This window comes from Pelodiscus sinensis, chromosome 5 (genome assembly GCF_049634645.1).
Source record: "Pelodiscus sinensis isolate JC-2024 chromosome 5, ASM4963464v1, whole genome shotgun sequence".
In the NCBI taxonomy this organism is placed as follows: Eukaryota; Metazoa; Chordata; order Testudines; family Trionychidae; genus Pelodiscus; species Pelodiscus sinensis.
Window position 1 is genome coordinate 105,907,672 of NC_134715.1, and position 13,238 is coordinate 105,920,909.

A 13,238-nucleotide genomic window follows, 5' to 3' on the forward strand; every position below is an offset into this window, starting at 1 on the left:
CTGCACTTTAAGCCCATTACTCCTTGTCCTGTCCTCAGAAACCAAGAGGAACAAATTTTCTCCTTCCTCCTTGTGACACCCTTTTAGATATTTGAAAACCGCTATCATGTCCCCCCTTATGTTCTTTTTTCCAAACTAAACAAGCCCAGTTCATGAAGCCTGGCTTCATAGGTCATGTTCTCTAGACCTTTAATCATTCTTGTTGCTCTTCTCTGTACCCTTTCCAATTTCTCCACATCTTTCTTGAAACGTGGCACCCAGAACTGGACACAGTACTCCAGCTGAGGCCTAACTAGTGCAGAGTAGAGCAGCAGAATGACTTCACGAGTTTTGCTTACAACACACCTGTTGATACAACCTAGAATCATATTTGCTTTTTTGCAACAGCATCACACTGTTGACTCATATTCAACTTGTGGTCCACAATGACCCCTAGATCCCTTTCTGCCATGCTCCTTCCTAGACAGTCGCTTCCCATCTTGTATGTATGGAACTGATTGTTCCTTCCTAAGTGGAGCACTTTGCATTTCTCTTTATTAAATCTCATCCTGTTTACCTCTGACCATTTCTCTAACTTGCTAAGGTCATTTTGAATTATGTCCCTATCCTCCAAAGAAGTTGCAACCCCACCCAGTTTGGTATCATCTGCAAACTTAGAGGATTGGGCCAAAAGAAATCTGAGGTTCAACAAGGGCAAGTGCAGAGTCCTGCATGTGGGACGAAAGAATCCCAAGCATTGTTACAGGCTGGGGACCGAATGGCTATGTAGCAGTTCAGCAGAAAAGGACCTGGGAATTACAGTGGATGAGAAGCTGGATATGAGTGAACAGTTTGCCCTTGTAGCCAAGAAGGCTAATGGCATATTGGGGTGCATCTAGGAGGAGTATTGCCAACAGATCCAGAGATGTGATTATTCCCCTTTATTGGGCTCTGGTGAGGCCACATCTAGAATATTGTGTCCAATTCTGGGGTCCCCCACTATAGAAAGGATGTAGACGCATTGGAGCGGGTCCAGTGAAGGGTGACCTAAATGATTAGGGGGCTGGAGTGCATGACCTATGAGGAGAGACTGAGGGATTTGGGTTTGTTTAGTATGCAGAAGAGAAGAGTGGGGGGGCGGGGATTTGATACCAGCCTTCGGCTTCCTGAAGGCAGGTTCCAAAGAAGATGGAGGAAGGCTGTTCACAGTAGTGATGGATGGCAGGACAAGGAGCAGTGGTCAAGTTACCGTGGGGGAGATCTATGTTGGATATTAGGAAAAACTATTTCACTAGGAGGGTGGTGAAGCACTGGAATGGGTTACCTAGGGAGGTGGTGGAATCTTGATCCCTGGAGGTGTTTAAGTCTCAGCTTGACAAAGCCCTGGCTGGGTTGACTTAGTTGGGATTGGTCCTGCCTTGGGCAGGGGGCTGGACTTGATCTCCTGAGGTCTCTTCCAGCTGTTATGATTCTATGACCGTGGTCACCAGCCAGTAGCTCATGAGCTACCGGTAGATCTCAGGGGCTCTAAGAGTAGCTCTTGAGCTCTCTTTGAACTGCGCACCTGCGCAGTACATTTACATTAGATTTCCTCATTTGAGGAGCAGCTACTCACTGAGCAACAACACAGGTGAGTAGCTGCGAGGAATGGTGGGAGCTGGGAGGGCTGAAACACCCCAGCCAGCTGACTGTGGCTTTCACAGCTGGAGTTAGGCGCAACCTCCCTGGGCTGAGCGCAGGGCAGCCGGGCTGGAGGGAAGAGAAGCAGCTGCCCGGCCAGCTGGCCATGGCGCTCAGCCAGGGTGCACCATGCTCCATGTGGGCTGGCGCAAAGGAGAAGCTGCCTGGCCTGCTGGCTGTGGCGTTTAGCCCAAAGGAGGCTGAACTGCGCTCCAGCTGATTGGGCGGCTTCCCCTCCGCGCCTGCCCACGTGGAGCTTGGTGGCACCATGGCCAGCTGGCCGGGCAGCCGCTTTTCTTCGCTCCAACCCGGCTGCCCTGTGGTCGGGTCGGAGGCTTCCCTCTGTGGCTGGCGTAGGGAACTCCCTGCCCCCAGCTTGGTTCCCTCTCCTCTACCCCAAACTTGTCCCACGCCCTCCTGTTCCCTCTTCTTTTCCCCCTCCGACCCCGCTGCAGAAACCTGCCCCCCCCTGCAGAAACTTGTCCCCCGGCACCCTGCCCCCCTGCAGAAACCAGTTCCTTCTGGCACCCTGTCTCCTACTACAGAAACCTGTCCCCCTGCTCCCCTCTGCAGAAACCTGTTCCCCCCCCCCCCCCCCCCCAGCACCCTGTCCCCTGCTGCAGAAACCTGTCCTGGCACCCTGCCCCCTCTCCTCTGCCCCCACTGGCACCCTGTTCCCTGCTCCAGAACCCACTAGCACCCCTCCCCAGTACTGTGTCCCCTGCTCCCAAATGACTTTTCTATGGGTCAGTGACACCTGACTCAAGGCAGGTTCCCTGCCATTCTCATAAATAAAGACAATGCAGAAACTTTTTGTGTTTAACATAGTATTCATTTAAAAATGAAGCCTGGCCAACAAACCCCCAATTGGGGCCAAGCCCCCATCTGGTCACAACCACTCCTGCACTCCCCCTTCCCCAGACCCTAGATCTGAGCCTATCAAACACTGGAACCTCATGCCTTCAGCCCCTCACATACCCCAACCCAGATTCCTGCACCCTCACATCCGCAAGCCTGTGGCTTGCTCAGTATCCCAACACTGCCCAGCCTGGAGCCTGCTCCCCGAGCCAGTGTCCCCTTCTCCACCTCGTCCTGTGTCCAGATTTCCTCCCAGAGCTTGCACCTCTCACCCAAATCCCTCATTCCCATCCCAGAGCCTATACATCCTGTCTCAACACATCAAGGGTCAAGCTAGACTGCAGGGCTGTGTCTACACTGGCATGAATTTCCAGAAATGCTTAAAACGGAATACTATTCCATTTTCAGTTTTTCCAGAAAAGGAGCGTCTACATTGGCAGGCTGCTTTTCTGGAAAAGTCCTTTTTCCGGAAAAGCGGCTGTGGCCAATGTAGACATGCTTTTCCGGAAAAGAGCCCCGATCGCCATTTTCGCGATCGGGGCTTTTTTCCGGAAAAGACTACTGGGCTGTCTACACTGGCCCTTTTCCGGAACAGTGTTCCGGAATAAGGACTTATGCCCGAGCGGGAGCAGAATAGTTTTTCCGGAATAGCGGCTTATTTTGTACAGTAGAGCGTCATTGCTTTTCCAGAAATTCAAGGGCCAGTGTAGACAGCTCGCAGCTTATTCCGGAAAAGCAGCTGATTTTCCGGAATAAGTGGCCCAGTGTAGACACAGCCCAGGAGTTTTTCAGGATTCTGGAGATATCCCAGAAAAACTCTTCTGCATCCAGGGTTGTGTTTGTTCTTCTGCTTTTTTAGTGGAAGAGCAAACAGGCTCTTTTGCTCACCCCCTATAGTCCTCTTTCCACAAGGAATAAGGTGGCTTCCAAAAGAGAGGTTTTTTTTCTGACATTTGGTCCAGTGTAGACATGCCAAATGTTGGAAAAACCTCTTCCTACAGAATAATAATAATAATAATTAATAATAAAAAAGCAGCAGTATAAGGATTGGGGATGGCAAGTGATGGAGAGGAGGAGAATAGAGAGGGTGGGGCTTCAAGGAAGGGGCGGGGCGGTAGATCTTGGCTTGGTCTGTCATTTAAAAAGTTATCTTGAGTGTAAAAAGGTTGGAGACCACTGTTCTGACATCCTCTCCCATGATGTCCCTCCCAGGGTGGCTCTGCCAATTTTAAAGATGATACAGTCGAATTACACAACTCTGTGGCACACCCTGTCTTCTGTTCCTCCAGCTGCTAAGGAGATTGAGAGGAGGTACCGAGGGATAGGAGTCCCTGTACACCCACCCTCATCGATCGTGGTTTCAGCAGTCAACAAGAGGGAAAGACAGGGGCAACAGGCCCCTGCCCCCAATCAAAGGAGGCGAAGAGGACTGACCTGTTTGGCAAAAAGGTCTACTTGTCAGGGGGCCTACAGCTGAGGATCACTAAGCAGGGATGCCTTCAAGTCATGGGACGCCCTATTGAAGTTTAGAGACAGGCTGCCCCATAATGTTAGGCAGGAGTTTGGTGCCCTGTTGGAGGAGGGCTGCACAGTGGCTAGAGCCTCACTTCAGGTGGCCCTAAACTGTGCTGACTCAGTGGCAGGAACCCTCTTATTGGGGGTGGCCATGCATCTGTCTGCATGGCTCTAGGCATCGGGCCTTCCCCCGGAGGTCCAGTCTACATTGCAGGATCTTCTCCTTCTCTTCCCCCCTTCCCCCCCCCCCCCAGCCAACCTTAAGCAGGCCTTTTCAAGGTGTGCCCGAAGGCAGACCTGCAGGATCCATTCCCCCCTCTTTTCGGCCCATTTGCCCTGCTACTACTATGTGTGGGCTTCTGTCACATCAGCCCATTGGGGTCCTACACACGGTTAGTGGGATACTCCCTACAGGTGGCTTGTCCACTGCCTCCCTATCCCCCTTTCCTGTCCCTTTTCTGAGACCCCTCTCACAAGCATCTCCTACAAGAGGAGGTGGAATCACTCCTCAAGATGGGCGCGATTTCAGGAGGTTCCTTAGGAAGTCGGGGCAAAGAGTTTTACTCCCGTTACTACTTTATCCCAAAGGCCATGGGCAGCCTAAGACCTATCCTAGATCTAAAGAACCTCAACTGCTATATGGGGAAAATGAAGTTCAGGAGGGTCACCTTAGCCCCTATAATTCCTTGTCTGGATCCGGGAGACTGGTTCGCTGCCCTCGACGTGAAGAACATGTATTTCGATCCTTTCTTGTCACAGATGTTACCTCAGGTTCACAGTCGGGGGGGCTACCAATTTGCAGTACTACCATTTTGCCTTACAGGTGTTTACCAAATGTATGGCAATGGTAGCGGCCTTCCTTGGAAAGAGGGGAGTGCAGGTATTACCTTACCTGGACAACCAGCTGACAAAGGCCCGCTCAAGACCCCAACTGAGGGAATTTCTAGACTACATCCTTCTTTCGAAAGAGGGATGTAAATCAGACAGATCGAAATTGCAAATGAAGCTGGGATTTAAATTTCCAACGCTTCATTTGCATAATGGCGGCCATGTGGTTTTTTTTTTTTTTAAAAAGCCCTTTTGCAGCCCTTTTTTGAAAAAGCTCACTGGGGGTATGTCTAGACTACATCCCTCTTTCGAAAGGGCTGCAAAAGGGCTATCAGGGCATGTCTAGACTACATTATGCCTTGTGGGATGAGGCTTACCAGGGCGGTCAACAAATGCCTTTGATGTCGACTGCGGAGCGTCCAGACTACCATTCTGTGCCACCAAACAGCTGATCAGCACAGCGTGGCAGCCGTTTTAATTTAAATGAAGTTGCGATTATTTAAATCACTGCTTCATTTGGGTATGTCTAGTAAACTAATCTACATGGCTCTGTCGCCAGAGCCATGTAGTCTAGATATATCCATAGTCTTTGCCCTAGAACTCTGCAAAACACTGGATCTTCCTCAACAAGAAGTTGGTGTTGACCCCGGTGCGGAGATAGAGTTTATAGGGGCAACCTTGGACTCACAAAGGAAAGGCTCTGCTGCTAGAGTCCAGGGCTCAGAACATTCAGGACCTTGTAGACTCCCTCCATGCGCTATGCTATTGTAACCTCAAGGATGTGTGTCAGACTCATAGGCCTCATGATGTCATGTTATGTGATCAGGCACGCTTGTCTACACCTAAGGCCTCTTCAGGCGTGATTCACTTTGGTCTCTGTGCCCGCATGACCTGGACATGGTAGTATCCATTGCCCAGAGGGTGTTGGAGTCCCTCAGGTGGTGATAGAACGTCCACAACCTGGCAGAGGGTATACAATTTGCTCCTCTAAACTCCACTCTGATTCTGGTGACAGACGCATCAGACATGGGCTGGAGAGTCCACCTGGGCAACCTAAGGCTGCAATGTCTGTGGTCACCCACGGATACAACTCTTCACATCAGTGTGAAGGAACTTAGAGCAGTCAGATTGGCATGCCAGGTGTTCTGAACCCAGATGCAGGGGAGGTGTGTATCGGTGTGTACAGACGATACAGTTGTGTGTTTATATTTTTCTTAAAAAATGGAGGGGGGGAGCGAAGTCATCTCGCCTACACGAAGAGGCACAGAGGCTATGGCGCTATTGTCAAACAGTATCCATCTTGAAGTTCAGTACCTCTTGTGGCTGCAGAACACATTGACAGACACCCTTAGCAGGATTTCTATGATCCAAGAGTGGTCGGTTAGGGAGGTAGTGATAAGATTAGTCTTACGAAGGTGGGGGACTGCTTGTCTAGACCTGTTCGCCATCCCAGAAAACAAGAAATGCCTGGCCTTTTCTTTGTTCCAGAATAACTATCAGGGTTCCACAGGAGATGTTTGCTTTCCACTGGAGGGGAGATGCCTCTCTTGTATGCTCCCCCCCCCCCCCCCCCCCCAATTCCCCTGTTACATTGGGTCTTAGCGAAATATCGGAGGGACGGAGCCCACTTGATCATGTTGGCACCAGCGTGGCCGCGCCAGCATTGGTTCTCTACCCTGCTCAGCCTGTTGGTGGAAACCCTGATAACCCTTCCCTGGTACCCAGACCTTCTGACTCCGTATCGGGGGTGCCTCAGGCACCTAGATCTGCGCTCCCTCCATCTAATAGCATGGAAGCTGGATGGCTGAATTTGTTAGAGCTTCAGTGCTCAACCCAGGTACAGGTGGTCTTATTGGGCAGCAAGAAGCCCTCTACCAGAGTGGCATATTTAGCCAAATGGAAAAGGTTTTCTGACTGATGCGAGGGGTGAGATGTATCCCTGGGATAGGCGCCCATCCTAGTGGTATTGGAGTACTTGGTGCACTTACGATCTCAGGGCTGGTGGCCTCCTCAGTCAAAGTACATTTGGTGGTACTGTCCGCTTTTCATCCATGTTGCTCCCAGCACTCCGTTTGGCCACCCCATGGTGACCTGATTCAGAAAAGAATTGGACAGGTTGTATCCATATTGTCGTCCACCTGTACCTGCTTGGGACTTGAATCTGGAGCTTAATAAATTTTTGGGTCTGCCCTTTGAATTAACGTCTCAGTGTTCTTTGCTGCATCTGTCTATGAAGGTAGCTTTCCTGGTGGCAGTCACGTGAGCAAGATGGGTATTTGAGCCACCATACACAGTTTTCCACAAAGTGCAGCTTAGGTTGCACCCAGCTGTTCTGCCGAAAGTGATCTCCCACTTCCATCTATTACAAGATTCTTCTATCCTAAGCCCCACACTAGTGATAGGCAGAGGGTATTGCATACACTGGATGTAAGGAGGGCCTTAGCTTTTTACACAGACCATACTAGGCCTGTTAGGAAATCCACACTGCTATTTGTGGCTATAGCAGAAGAGATGAGGGGAGATCTGGTTTTTGCTCAGTGCATCTTGGCCTGGATAGTGCATTGCATTTCACCTGCTATGACCTAGCTGGGGTCCCTCACCCTGCAGTCATAGACCACTCAACCAGGGCCTTTGTAGCACTAGTCCCCTTGCAGGAAATCTATAAGGGAGCTACCTGGTTTTTGAGTCGCACATTCATGGTCTTTACACAATTGATAAGTCCTCCAGTGAGTACGCAGCAGTTGGCAGGGCAGTCCTGCAGTCTGTGATTCTGAACTCGGATCCCACTTCCATGGGGAAGCAGCTTGGGAGTCACCTTAATTGGAATTGACGTGAACAAGCACTCGAAGAAAAGACAATTACCTATTCTCGTAACTGGTGTTGCAGTGGTCACGTCCATTCCAATACTCCCCCTCCTTCCCCTCTGTCAGAGTAGCTGTCAAAAAGGAACTGAGGGGATGGGAGGGTCGACAGTGGTATATGTGTTGATATACCAGCATCACTCTAGGCTTCTCCACAGCCAACCCAATGGTAGCTGCTAGGGGAAAAGTTTCCAACGTTTGTGCCTGTGGTGTGTGTACACTTAAATTGGAATGGACATGAATAACACAAATAAAAAAACACCAGTTACGAGAATAGGTAACTCCCTTTTCTTCAAGTTTTGTGTCCCTATGTGTGCTTTGCTACCCACCCTCTCTTCCTTCACCTTAAAATTTTTCTATGTCCTAAATATAGTGCTACGTCATAAGATACCTGCAGGAGGCTGAATGGACACAATGTGAAATTTCTGACCAAAAGTGCAATTTCTGCTAGTGCACCTAATGTGGAGCACCCCCTGGCAATGCACATCTCAAAGTGAGTAACCTCTTCATCACAAGAAGTGGAAAATAATGGAAAGGATTACTACTTCTTTTTTTTTTTTTTTCTGGACATCCTAGCCATTCAGTTAACTACAGTAGGTTAAACCCATATTGGAGAGCCAATGAAAACAAAGTGTGAGGTTTTGAATTGAAATGCAGGACCTTTCTGCTAAAGTATTTGTGTAACCAGAACCAAGCTGTGACATGTGAATTAAGTCAGGAGCAAGTCTTGGAATTTCCAGCAACATTCATGCTGTGGGGAAGACTAAGCTAGGGGTGGGAGTCCTTTTTTGGGTTGGGGGGCTATTGACCCACAAAAAAAATCCATCAGGGGCTGTGCACAAGTGAGAAGAGAAACAAGAAGCCCCTGGCTGAGAGAGAGAGAGAGAGAGAGACTCCCCTTAATCCCCTTGCATACCAGAGCCTATGGGGACCCAGGCTAGTAGACTTGTCTGTGCTCCAGCACTGCAGGTGGGTGGTAGGAAGGCTGGAACGCCAGGATGGGCTCTCCAATGTTGAGCTGCATCTGGCCCTTAAGTCTGAGATTCCCCACCCCAGGACTAAACCTTGGAACAGGAGATGAGTATAACAGGGAATGTTTAGTTAGACACGATCAATAGAGTTCCTTAAATCTGCCAATATCCACTTTTTTGTATCTGCATGCACAACTGCAGATGTGCATATTAGAGGCTCATTCTTGCAGATACACATGTGGATACAAAATGTGTATCTGCACAGGGCTCTAGCAATCGGGTCACTTTCTTTGTTTTTAGGTTCGATGGACTCCTCTGTGCTGAGCCCATGTACTATCCCTTCCACCTTCTAATTTCCTGTACACAATTTTTTAACTAAAGCCTAGGGAATCAATTCTCTTTTTAAGCTTGCCTTTTTCAATTGCTGTGTAAAATCTCACAACCAAGTAATGCTTTACCAAATATGTTGCCTGTTTTTATTAATAAAAATCACTTAAAAAATTATGAACAGATTCCTCTGTCCTAGAAGGCAGGAGGGTCTGTGTGCAGATGCCTAAAATTGCCATGTCAGATATGGGAACTACAGTTTGTTTGCAAGCCCTCTCCTGTGGGAGGGTTAAAGAGCTTGAGGGTACCCCATGTAAAGAAATTCCCAAGTGTGTGTTCCTAGGTTCTTAAAGGGTATCTTTGTATTTGGGTAGTGGCAACGTACCACCCAAGGTCAGGGAATCTGTGACCTTGGAATTCAAGCAGAATCTTAGTGACAGGTATTTTAAAGTCTCTTGTGAGCCCACACCTTTTGCACTTGAAGCACCAGACTGGGGAAGAGCCTTCACGCGTCTCTTGAAAAGAACTAGCGTAAGAAGATAGGAGTGTGTGGGGCAGTCCCTGTTGTAGTTGTAGTTCGGAATGGTTGAAATGCCAAGGTTACCTTTCTTGTAGGAGAGTTTTTTTTCATCAGTCTCATATAGGAGGTTCCAGACCAAAAAGTCAGAATCCTGTGACATAAGCAGGGCTCGACAAATTGCTATATTTACTCGCCTGCGGCGAATAGATTTCAGCCGGTCGCCCCGTTCACCGGCGCTGCATGCATGCGCAGTGCCGGTAAGGCACATGTGCGGTGGGGGCTGGCGAGTAGATCTTGCTGTGGTTCATCGAGCCCTGGACATAAGTAACCAGTAAGTAGTAGGTTTTTTCTTTTATATAACTACTACTAATACAGCAGCTTCCTTTCTTTTCAAAGCCTCTTGCAAATTAGGAGGAAATTTTCATTTAGTTTGAGTTTTGCAGAATGTAAGGCTGTCCAATAATTTGCAGTTAACTAGTGATAATGCAAATTAATTGCAATTTAGTTTTTAATTGCACTGGTAAACTAATAGAATACCAAGTAAAATATTTTGGATTTTTCTTACCTTCTCAAACATCAATTTCAGTTACAACACAGAATTGAAAGTGTGAAGCTCTCACTTTACTTGACAAAATTGCACTCTAAAAATAAAGAAATAGTATCTTTTTCAGTTTACCTCATGCAAGTACTGTAGTGCAGTCTTATCATGAAAGTTGAACTTTAAAAATGTAGAATTAAACAGACAAAAATGACCCAAAATAACAGTAGGGTGAGGTCAGGGAGGCTGCTGCTGCTATAGCAGCCCCTGCCTGTGGCCAGCTGGACTGCTATGAACAGGGGCTGCTGGATCCAATGCAAGCCTGGACCAAGTAGTCCTGGCTCATGTGGGTCTGGAATTGCTGTGTGTCTGCATTTTAAATGTAGTAAGAATCACCAGGCTCTTAGTATCTTTTTAAAATGCAGAGGTGCAGCGGTCCTGGAGCGAGCCTCCCCTTACCATGTTGTCCAGTGATTCTTAACCTTTTTTATAAAGTGTCCCTTTTTCAAAAAATAAACTGTAAGTTCCCCCAGTATCTACAGTTTTCAGACACAATTTTTTTTTCTACCATTGTGACACATTATCAGCCGACGGTCAGGGCAGTGTGTGTGTGTGTGTGTGTGTGTGTGTGTGTGTGTGTGTGTGTGTGTTTCCGAGAAAAGGTTTAACGTCCGTGTCTTTACTGCTAAGACTGGGGTCCCATCACAGAGGGTGGCCAGCAGGCCAACAGACGTCCCATTATATAGGAAGAGCTTATTACACCTTAGATTTTAGCTGCTAGAACACAGGGGTTCCTTCGCAGCGGGCAGCCTAGGAAAGGCTGAAAAGGTGCCCCAACGGATCTTGTCACCTGGGAGTGACACAGATCCAAACGCCCAAGCTCTCCCTATGTCTGTCCCTTTATGACTGGCTGAAGTTCTTTTAAATTGTGCTTGATTCTATTACAGCAACTGAAGGAGTCGGGTTAAAGCTTAAACAGTTACAGGTTTATTAAAGAAGCTAATAAATCATATGGCTATTGCTCTATTTCTTAAATGCTAGCATATATATGTGTGTGTGTGTGTGTGTGTGTGTGTGTATATATATATATATATATATATATATATATATATATATATATATATATATATATATATATATGTATGTGTCTTAAAAATGATTACAGGAAAAAGGTAAAGACAGAAAATAGAAATAATGGTACCAAGTGACAGCTTAATCTTTAAAGAGCTCTAAGTCTATGTGTACACTTAAGACAAAGGACCACATCCAGGTACAATTTTTACCCCTTTCTGTGCCTCTCGACTCCAGTGTATCAGGCCAGGGCCAGTCTCTCAATTCCTAGGAAAGATGAATACGAGGTGGGCGTCCCCTCTGGAACCTCGGGAGATCAAACACCTAACCCGACCAGCAGGTAGATGGTAGATTGACACTCAGAGAAAATGTGCTGCTGGACCCATCTATATACCCCTGGGGGCCCTTATCCTCTTTCTTATCTAAGAGGCCAAATTCTACTGGTCTGTTTTGTGGCACCAGTTCTTACAAGTAAGTTTCAAGTTAACTTACACTTGCAAGAGAGGGGGTTCCTGTCTGGCTACATACATTTATTTAAAAAACTTAATCATAGCTGGGCGGGTGATGAAATTTTTGTGTAAAAAGTACAAAAATGATAAAGCTCTGTAAAACTTAAAAGAAAATTTCAGTTGTATTGATGTACCCCACTCCCTCACAGACTTCTCTTGAGTACCTCTAAGGATACTTGTACCACTGATTGAGAAACACTGATGTAGACAATTTGTATTGACTACACAATGAGTAAAATATCTGTTCTTTAACATCCTTCTATTGTACATAATTCTACATTTGAAAATTCAACTTTCCTAAGCGATTGTGCTACTGTATTTGTATTAGGTGAATTGAAATACTGTTATTTGTTTTTTATAGTGCAAATATTTAAAAATTTAAAGTTGAGCACTGGGCACTTTTGTTATCTATGTTGTAGTCTGAAGTCAATACAGGTTGCACTTCTGTAAACTGGGACACTCTGGTCCAACAACATCCATGTTCTGGCAGGATCGTGGATGCTCCAGAATAAGAGAGTCCTGGGGTTGGGAGGGCCCGGCATGATGTGGGAGGAGGGGGCACCAGGAGTTTGACATGTAGCACAGCTTGGGTGCTGGGGGTGGGGAAGAAGCCTGATAGGGTGGCAGGGGAGTGTGTATGTGAAGGCAGGGGGGCTAGAAATGACCTTTCCTGGTTTGGCAAAATCCCTCATCCAGGACCAGTCAGGTCCCAAAGATGCCAGACCAGGAAGGTCCAATCTGTATATTTTCAAATGTACAAAATTAATGGTATTCTATTTAACAATGTAGTTAATCGCAGACTTTTAAAATCCCTTGACAGCCCTAGTAGACTGCCATAAGCAATTATAGGAAGTAATAAGACTACCTTTATCAAAAATATTTCCCACCGCTTTTCCAATACATCCTTAGAATAGGAAAAGCCACCGCATACAGAATTTTCTAGTCTTGCCTGTTTGACTACCTTCCGCCCTACCAGAAACAACATGCATTTGTGTATTGGTGTACTTGTTAAGTAATTGGCAAATTCAATTTGTTCCATCTTTTAGCCTTTGCCCTTAATGATCTGAAGATGATGGCCAACAAATTCAGCTCTGAGATGAATTTTCATTTAGTTAGGTGATGAACACAGATACCCTTTTTCTTTTCCACTTGTTGGAAACATTTCAAACATTAAAAGCAAGACTAAGTGGTACAAAATGATCTTGCTGTTCAATATATAATTAGGCTTGGAAGGATTTAATTCTTTTAATCGGTAAATGTCAACTACACACACATCAATTGGAAAAAAAATGTTTCCATTGCTGACAATAGAAATTTACAGATAAAGTAAGAAGAATGCTGCTTTAAAATCAAACTAAGTTCTCAAGATTATAATTTGTTTGAATAGTTACAAAGCTCAGAATCTAAAAATCTATAGTTGCCTGCCCCATAATTCCCCAGAACTCTGGGGAAAAAAATACTGAAATGTTCAAATAATAAGTTATGCCAAGCCTAAAAACTATGGAGACCTGTATACATGTTTGGTACTGGCTGCAAGCATCTAAAATTACAAAGTTTCTAGGATGGGTTTCCTGTTTTCCT

At 46.6% G+C, this 13,238-nt stretch overlaps 1 protein-coding gene across 11 annotated transcripts in view; it reads left to right on the forward strand.

The window, feature by feature from the left end:
• The window catches only part of LCORL (ligand dependent nuclear receptor corepressor like), a 164,720-nt gene that overhangs the window by 23,505 nt on the left and 127,977 nt on the right, over window positions 1-13,238 (forward strand). Inside the window, exon 2 of one of the 11 annotated variants that reach the window (XM_006136994.4) lies at window positions 8,095-8,214. The exons of the other annotated variants lie outside the window; for them this stretch is intronic. Coding sequence (XP_006137056.2) covers window positions 8,181-8,214 — 34 coding nt within the window. The 5' untranslated portion in view covers window positions 8,095-8,180. The remainder of the gene's footprint in view (window positions 1-8,094; window positions 8,215-13,238) is intronic. 11 annotated transcript variants of the gene reach the window in all.